This window comes from Nestor notabilis, unplaced genomic scaffold, assembly GCF_000696875.1.
Source record: "Nestor notabilis isolate BGI_N333 unplaced genomic scaffold, ASM69687v1 scaffold20579, whole genome shotgun sequence".
NCBI lineage: Eukaryota > Metazoa > Chordata > Aves > Psittaciformes > Psittacidae > Nestor > Nestor notabilis.
The window spans coordinates 22,843-32,138 of NW_009945405.1; the positions used below are offsets into that span (position 1 = coordinate 22,843).

Below are 9,296 nucleotides of genomic sequence, written 5' to 3' on the forward strand. Positions count from 1 at the left end.
CTCAGGAATGTTTATACATGTAATTCCATAGTATGGAGCTTCCTTAACAGGTTGGATTTATGTCTGTGTCCAGAGAAAGAGCACAAAAGCGTAAGATTGCCAGCTGCATCCTGAACAGTTGTTCCCCAGCACATCTGCTAAGTGCATCTAAAATACCCAGATGTTGGCTCTAATGCTATGTCAGTTTACTTCCTCCAGTGAGTGGGATGGTTTCTGGTGTGTTGCTTGTGTAATCAACCTTGGCACTCGGTGCAAAATGCCAGTGTGCTTTAAGCCATCTCAACAAATGCGAACAAAGTGTCTGGCCCTGTATGGCCCTGTAGATAACTGGTTCACTGTGGGTCTTAAAGACTGGCTGTTTGGTCTCATCTCTAGGCTCTGCACTCCAAACAGAGCCAGGGTGGCTTTTGGGTGCACTCTGTCCAGCTTTGCAATGCAACTTCCCATAAACTTTATTCTTTGCCTGGGGCGGCTGTATGGAGCCCTCTCCTGCATGGCAGGCACTATTCAGTCACTAGAAGAGCCCAGCAAAGTTCAGGCTGGCAATGTACATTTGCATACAGAGGGAAAGCCTTCTCCTACCTGTGCTGCTGGTAAAACTCTCTGTGAGTGATCATTGTTGGTATTTCAGCTGGTCTGCATGTGCAGTGCTTTATCTGACTGGACTGATTTTTCTCCCTGGGTGAGGATGCTGTATTTCAGTAGACTAGAAAAGGATTAAAGAAATAAGCCTTTTGCCTTTGCTTGCTCTTGGTGTTGGCATCTTCCTAAATTGAGTGAGCTGACCAGGAGATATTTTTGCCTCTCCTTACCTCTCAGTCCTATTCTCACACTTGCAGCTAGCACCAAGGTACAGGACTTTGCAGAGCACACTGTGGCTCACGTTGGTTCAGCCTGAGTTCAGTCACCCAAAACCTTGCAGGTCTATTTTGAAACATTATTCAATCTGTCCACTATGGAGTTTCTTTTTTCTTTTTTTTTCCTTCTCTTGCTTCTGACATCATTTCCTGAATGCTATATTCACTGAGCTCTGTAGCCCGATCGTCTTCTCAGCATATGGTGCAAGGAGCTCTTTAAAATGGATTTCAGCTCTCCTTTTACTCTGCAGTGCTTGCTGGTGATAATAACTGTTACTCATGGTAAGTGGGATTTTTCTTTATGAAGTTGGCACAGATTGCCTAGATTGGCAGACACCTTAATTTTGCTCCAAGATCTTTTAACGACTACCAGGTTTGGGGAGACGTCAAATAGCGTAACTGCTAATGCATGAAAGGGGCAGTCAGACCAAAGTAAGATAGATTGGATTTTTAGTAAACAAATGATAATTAACAATAGAGTACTTTTGCAGTGTACTGCGTCTGTCAAAGCATTTCAGAGGAGACTGTAAGGTCCTTGTAAGCAGAACGCTGGCTGGAGGGGCTAGGGACAATGTGGTCCCACTCCTAACGCTTGGTGTGACCTTGGGTTAGTCCCCGAGCTGCTGCTGCCCTGCCATTTACCCACCTCTGATTTGTGTACAGCAACTTCATAGCGTGCAGGAGTACTGCGAGACTTGTTAAAGCTGCCACCTTACTCTTTGTGTAAAAGTAGCTGTGCAGGCAGCAGTTGGTTTTGCTATCCTCTGTACAAGATCCATGGCATCGATGCCCTGAGCATCTGCCTGCACAGCCTCTCAGCTCTGAGGGTGGGGTGGGAGATGGTTGTGTCAAATCTGAGGAGAGAAAAGATGAAGTGCTCAGCTTTTTGTCACCCTGTGTGCGTGGCGTGCGCACCACTCCCGTGTCACAGGGGGGAAAGTTGGCCCTTATGGAAGGCTTCCCACTCCTCTGATTTTCAGTTACAGCCTGTCACTAGGGGTGGGTCTGTGCTTCTTACGTCTCACCTGTGCATTTGGCTGTCTGGGAGGGGATGGATGGACACAGCAAGTTTGCTGCCCGCACTCTGCGTCTCTCCTTTAGGCTCTGTCACCTGGACTGGTGTGCTCAGCGGTGGCTCGGCAGTCTTCTCTGTGGGAATTCAGAGCCTGCAGAACCTCTCCAGTATGAGCAAGAGGGACATGAAATGCTTGACAACTGTCTTGAGCGATACTTTGTTGGCAGAGTGTGGCACTTCTGCCCGCAGATGCCTGAACTTGCAGAATGGCTCCCTAGTGCTGAAGACAGTGGAGAAAGAGGATGAAGGAAAATATGAGTTTGTTTTTCACAACACAACCAGAGTTTTTACGCTGCAGGTATTTGGTAAGTAGACTACTTGGCAAAAAATAGCTTTTGAGCATGTGAGGCTGTCTTGGAAGCTGGTGCCTTGAAATTCTTCCTAAGAGACCGCTTCAGCTTTCAGGAGCTATAGGTGCCTCTGGAACAGCTTTGTAAGTTTCTGACACCTCAGGGAGCAGTAATGGTGAGTGCAAACTAAGGGATGCTTGTTGCATCTGCTTTATCAGTCTCTCCTGTCCGTTGAGCCTTGACGTAGCTGGTCAGTTGGGCTATGTGCTGGGCTTCCTGCTGTAAGAGACAGCGGCACAAATTGTTTGCAAAGTTGAGCCTACAGAATGTAGAGCTGTAGCTGGAGATTTCAGTCCATTTCCAGAGTGCACTTCCTGATGGCTCTCACAAAAGCTCTCACTGACCCAACAGCATTTTTGCTGCCTGTACACATACTTCCTTAAGGAGTTAACTCTACTGGATTGGCTCCGTAAACTGAACTGATCTTGTGCGGGTCTGGGTTGAGGCTGCTGGGTTATTCCCATCCTTCATGCAGCTGAGAAAAGGTGCTAAACAAATCTGGGTATGACTTTCTGATTTTTAGGTGCCCCTGAGTAGTGCGGAGGTCAGTATCTTCTGGATCTGTTCAGAGACCAGCTGTAGGTACCTTGCCATGCCAGTCTCCCTTCTGTCCTCCCCATGGCCTCAGAATTGCTGCTCCCCTTTGTGTGCCTGCTCATCCATCTGTGGGGTGAGAAGACAGAAGCAAAATCACTTCTGTACTGGATCCAGCTCATTGCTTGTATTAATATGGAGAAGGCCTAAATGGGTTTGCCCCCTACTGAATAGCACTCCAGAAAGCCAGCGACCTGGTCCTCATCTCCACCATTCCTTTTGCAGGGCTTTCACTTAAAAAAGCTTCTAAGGGAAATTGAAGCGTATGAAATTGTAATGAAAATGTCTGAGCAAACTAGTCTCAGTGAAGACAAATGAATCTTTAAACCTTCTGGGCGCAAACAGGCGGAACTGCCGTGGAGAGTAGGTCAAAGATGTGACTCCTTGGTACAAAGACCAGGGGCTTAGACTGGAAGTAGGCAAAGACTGCAGAAGCATCCTGGATTTAACCTTCATTTCAGTGAATTTGGGAACTTTTGTCTCTTCCTTCTGGTCTGTTGCCACACCTAAGCCAAGGAAATGATTTCACAGCAAAGGTAGTCCTGAGGGCAGTGTATTTTAGCTGAAGATAATGTCCTAGTTGAACAAAGTGATTTCTGAGCTTATTTACATGGATGTTTACATCAACATTCTCAATGTTACTCTTACTGTCATAAAACCATACTATTTCTGTCTAGTTTGTATCTGCAAAGTGACAAATTTAGGAAATAGGTTGGCTCCTTGTAGTAGACTGAAAGGAAAATGTAATAAGATCAATGATTCATAACTTCATTTCAAATTGTCTGAGTCTGGGTCATCCTATCTAACTGCAGGTGCCTAGTACCTATGTTGGACATGATTTGTACTAGTTGCTCTCTAAAATGGAAGAAGAGGCGCAGTGACAGCAAAAGTACAAACCTCTGGGGGAGGAGAGGGCTGAGTCTCCTCCATAGCTGGATACCTGCTGATTACAGAGGAAGCCTCTGGCTGGCAGATGCTTTGGGTGTTTCCACCATCCTCTCAGATCAGGGGCTTTTACGTATCATGTTTTCAATTTCAGTAAGGAAAATGAAGAGACTCCAGATTTTCATGGCATCCCCAAAATAGGTACCAGGAGTCACCAGCAGGGATGGGTGGGCACTGCTTAAGCATTTCAGGGCTGGGGCAGGCACTTGGGAGTCTGGTTACTTACTTCTGTGCTCCCTGGCTACCAGTAAATGTGGTGGTAGTAAGACTGCCAGTAAGGGAAGCTCCTGTCCAGTTCATGTTCACTGCTGAGCTGGCTCCTCACCTCCTTTTTTCCTTCCTGTTCCCATTGCCCTGTGCTGTGTGTGACCAGAGCCAGCCATTGGTATCCAGTGCTTTCCTAATGGGACTGGGGAGTTGTCCTGTGACGTGAACAGCAACGACAGCACCAGCTTTCAGTGGCTGCTGAATGGCACCGCTCTGAGTGCCCCTGAGGCTTGTGTTAAGGATGGTGGGAAGAAGGTTCGCCTGGACAAAACCGTGCCTGGGGAGTTTGTATGTGAGGTTTACCACGGGAACAGCATCACCAGGACCAGGCCTGTTTTGCTCTCCTGCAGCTATGGTGAGTAATGGTGTCTCCAGAACCTCCCCCCTTTTGGTCTTTTGCAGCAGAAAACTAAGGAGTTGCTGCCAGAATAATACCGATCTCTTCTGTCATCTGGCAGCTGCCTTCCAGACTTGCCACATCCTCCCTTTTAGGAAATGTCCCCTTGACTTCCTCCTCCCTCCTGTGCCTTGGACTGACACAGCCTACAACTACAGAGAGGATGAGTTTGTTTGGGAGGTCCTTTTACCCAACTCTACAGCAAGGATGGATCGCCGTCTGTTTTCCTACTTCCCACTGATGGAGACCTTGCACCCTCCTGTGTACCATTCCTCTGTGCCAGTTTAGAAACATGAGCTGCTTTCTACTTGACATTCATCCATTACCCTGACAGCTTTCCAGTTTCTGCAACATCCCTGTAAAAACAAGTCCACTAGTTCAGCCCTGTTGCTGCTGGACTCAAGCAGAGGTTTTCTGCCTTGTCTCTTTTCTCCTTATTTAGACCAGCTGCACAAAGATTTGCCAGTCTATACAAATGTCTCGCCATCAGCCCTACACCATCAGAGGTGTGTGGTAAAGACACAATTCACTTAGTTTTGAAATGCAGGGGATTTTCTCTCCATGTCCTTGCTCAGATATGTAGTTCTGTGATAAGGCTATGACTTCATCCATTGGCAAGCTATCCATATATGCTGAGTATTCTGCTGGAATGAGGCCATGATTTAATGGGACAGAAAATCAAGATCCTAGGACTGACCAAAACTGCCAGAACTGCATGATACATGTGTTGTAAGCTCACGCTTAAACAAACAAGCAAAATTATTAGATAACCTTGGGTGTGCAGTCCAGGAGTGAAGGTTTTTCTCCTCTCTGGTGGTGCAGATGATCAACAAAATGACATCAAATGGCTTAATTATTTATCTATAAGGTTTTGACTTATTTAGATGTAATTAATGTATTCACCTTTGCTATTAAAGAAATTGTACTGTGCAACAGCACTTAGCATTTTAGAAATGGAGGCATTCCAGCTCCAAAGCAGATACTGTCCCTCTTTTTTTCTATGGTTGGCATACAATTGGTGTGAAAGCAAAATTACTGACATAAGCCCTGTTTCATGTGTACTGGCGTTCAGTGGAAATGCCGCAGACTCTTCAAGCCTGGTCACCTTGGCACCGCTGGCCAGTCTGTGCAGGTTTGGCACTTGTGATTGTGGAAAATGATCTTCGTTTTGTCTGGTTAAATTGGTCAGAGGTTGTTCAGTGTGGTCAGACCCAGGTGGGCTGCGGCACTGGGGAATGAGGATGTGAACATCCACGAGCTGCTCAGTCAAGCCCTGTGATAAAACACACGAGTGCTGGCAGTTACCATTGTTTGTTCTGGGTGGCTGCCCAGTCCCCGGAGTGTGATATCAGTTCCCCATTTCCTTTTGAAAAGCCCACAGGGGAAAGTAGTGATAGGTCTGTTGGGATGGACACGTGCATGAACACAGATTTGGAAGGATCTGACAGCAAGAATGTAGCAGAGATTCTGGTTTTTAGTCAATAGATGCAACCGCATTTGTAAAAAGTGAAGGAAAGCAATTCTGAATACTTGTAAAGTGACTTGAAGAGAGAATGAGTTCAGTTAAATGTTAACTCATTATTTTTGTTGGTTATTATTTGCTCCAGGGAAAGGGCTGGAATATGGTTTTCCACTGTAGGTATAAAATGCACATAAACCCAGTTATTTAGGCAACCTCTTGGCTGTTGAAATTGATTTAGAATATAGTTAGCTTAAAACAATTTGGCAGAAATACTGTAAATTGACCAGGCACCAAAAGGACTCTGATCACACAGGATCTAAAGCAGAGGTTTCAGAAGTTAACAAGTCATCATATATGAAAGGCTTTTATTGATTCATTACTTTTTTTATTACTTGTTTATTATAGCTTTTTAACATAATATTTTATCTCAAAAAGACTTTTGTAAGAAATGGTAGATTTTTAGGAAAAACATACGGGGGAAAAAAAACCCCAGCATATATTTCTCACAATATTCTGTAAGTTTTTATCAAAAAAGAAATGAAATTATGAGGGAAATTATTTCTCATTTGCTGAAAGCTTAATTTTGAGTATAGATTTATTTTTTTTTTGAACTTGGTATCTGTTCCTGAAGAGACTGGAATGAGCACTCCGAAAATACTGAGTATGTGTGATTTCACACACAGGAGGAACTGTAACCTTGTTTTTACTCTTCTGGTGAGTGCGTGGACTATAACAGTGTGTAGTATGTCCAGGAACATTTGAAATGCTTCCCAGCCTCTGGGGATATGCAGCAATTTGTGCATATGGGGTCTCAAAAACTAGCTCCATGTGAGCCTGTTTGTTTGTGCAGCATGGTGCTGTGCAGGTGTGTGTGCAGCCAAAAAGAAGCCAAATGATTCAAAACCAGATTGTGTAGGCTCACCTAAGAAGTTTTAAGGAATCTGCATTATGGTGATAGTTGAGCTGTTGTCGAGTTGGGGTTGTTTTTACTTTTTCCATGCGGGAAGAAGAGTTTTCCTTCTGGCTGCCCCGAGTTGGAATAAATTGTCTCAGGGAAGGAGCCAGTCTGGATGAGTCTCTCTTCTGCAAGTCTGTGATGCCCTCTACCAGCTTCCTTGTTCAGCAGCAACGTATGTGCAAACCTGACCCATCAAAGCAACCCTGAGCAAGGGACTCTGAGCTGGGCAGTAATTACCACTGACTTGTGTGTGGCCTTCTGCTCAGCCATCTGTAGCGTTCGCCGCCTGCTAGGCATTTCGAATGATCTCGGTTGGGAAGGAGAATAAAGAGAAATCCTTCCCCCGGCAGCAGTGAAGCTGGTTTACTACAGCTCTGACTCGGGTGGCTGAAGTCTCTGGTACCTGAGGAAGTGATCTCTGATCAGACTTGCTTTGAGGTTGGTGTAGTCCTTACGTGGTTGTCATAAGTGGATTCTCTGGGCCCTGGCACAAGCTCTGAGGGTAGACTCTGCAGCTTTTCTTATCAGCAGGAGATGGTAGCTTAGGTATCCCTCCTTTTCTCAGCTGCCAGTTTTCAGAAACCTTGTTGAAATGTAGTATCTTTCAAACCACCACCCTTCTTGTTACATTTGTTTAAAACTTGTGAATTGTCTTAGATGTTACTGGTCAGAGTAGGCAGAAACAAATGCGCATAGCTTAGTCAAGCAAGTCTCTTAACAAACAATCCCAGACTATCATTAAATAATGTGACATAAGTCAAGATGTGCCACAGTTCACAGGATCAGCTCCCCTCACCGAAACCAAAGCGACAGTAATGTCCACATGCTCTAATCTGGCTGCAGGGTTTCTCCAAGCAGGAGGAAGTAGCTTGTCCACCCTGGTAACTAACAATGTCATGTTCTTCTTGTAGGAGACCTGCTGCAGTACCCGTGGTTCATCTACATCCTTGCAGGGTGTGCAGGGGGTGCAGTTATCCTGGTGGTGCTCGTGTCCTCAGTCATATGTTGCTGCATGAAGAGGAAACACAAGTTCATCCCAGTGCCTTCAGGTGAGTGGAGAACACTGTTGCCCCTGGGATGAGTCTCACAGAGGACTGTGTTTGTGTAGGCTGAGGTTAAAATAGCCTCAGCATAAACTGGTCTCAGCTGGGTCACTACTTGTCTTCTAGCCAGTCCTCCCTTGTCCTGGTGGAGCAGAAAGCTGCTTGCTGATGGGCAACTGTTGTGACCAGCAGGGTCTGGAATTAAACCTTGCTTTTCCTTTTTTTCACTTCACGCTTGCCACCATGTGCTCCTGGAAAGAAAGAAACAACAGAACCTCTTCTATGGGCAAGAAAATTGAGCCTCATTTAGATCTAATCCTGAAATGACCTGAAGGCTTCTGATGGCAATCCTTTGTCAGCACCAGTCCCTGACTGCAATCTGCCCGTACCCAGTGAGGTCACCTCAAGCTGTGATGCTGCCAGCATGACCAAGCTGGTCTCTGACAAGTTGCCATCAGGCCACTGTACACAGTGCCTGTCTGCTCTGGGAATGGAGCCAGTGCTGCAGGAGGAGGAGATGCAAGCATGTGTTGGTGGTCTGGCCTCACAATGGATGTGCGGAGGCTGCGGGGATATGGGGGACCTCTTTGTTTCAAGTCTTTGGTTTTGGTTTTACAGACGAGGAGAAGGATGATGGATTAACAATGTCCATGGTCTCCAGTGAAAGTGTGAAGAGCCCCCCCAATGGAGACCATGTCGAGGCTCAAGCTGCCCAGATCGACTGTCCTCCAAAGCCTGGTGGGTCCAGTGACTTGATTTAAGTTGGACAGATAGCTTGTTTAGGAGGGTGAAGGACAAAAGGCATGTGTGCGGCTGATAGGGGAGGAGCTGGCTGTAGTGAGGGGCCTGGGACTTGCTTGGTGAGTACATGCCTGGAAGTACATTTTGCCCAGACAACAGGAGTTGCAGCAGGTCATTTATCAGTACGTTACTTGTGCTTGGCTTCTGCACAGGAGTGACTCTTGCCCTCACCCAGACGTGAGATGTAATGGCAGCCATCAAATACAGGGTATGCCAAGCAGCCTGCAGACTGTTCCAGTATCTCATGTGTTAAAACACACATCTCAAAAACAGCACCCCCCCAAAACTTAGCACGTTTCCTGCAATTTTATCACACCCCACCCCCCTTCTCATCAGTAACATTTTATAAGACTCAGCATTGATTTTGTAAGCAGTCATCTTCAGGAAAGCATCCACCAATATGCGGAGCTGTGAACACAGCTAAATCCCATCAAAGTTGGAGGCTTGTGTACTTCATTGAATCATAGAATGGACTGGATTGGAAGGGACCTTAAAGACCATCCAGTCCCAATCCCCTGCCAGGGGCAGCGACGCCTTTATGCCACAA

General features: G+C 46.1%; 1 protein-coding gene across 1 annotated transcript in view; it reads left to right on the top strand.

Moving 5' to 3' along the window:
• The first annotated feature begins 1,078 nt into the window (after positions 1–1,078).
• The window catches only part of LOC104412222, a 9,970-nt gene continuing 1,752 nt past the window's right edge, over positions 1,079–9,296 (top strand). Inside the window, exons 1-5 of the mRNA XM_010022866.1 lie at positions 1,079–1,139; positions 1,959–2,237; positions 4,195–4,443; positions 7,817–7,954; positions 8,567–8,686. Of these exons, the coding sequence (XP_010021168.1) occupies positions 1,079–1,139; positions 1,959–2,237; positions 4,195–4,443; positions 7,817–7,954; positions 8,567–8,686 (847 nt within the window). The remainder of the gene's footprint in view (positions 1,140–1,958; positions 2,238–4,194; positions 4,444–7,816; positions 7,955–8,566; positions 8,687–9,296) is intronic.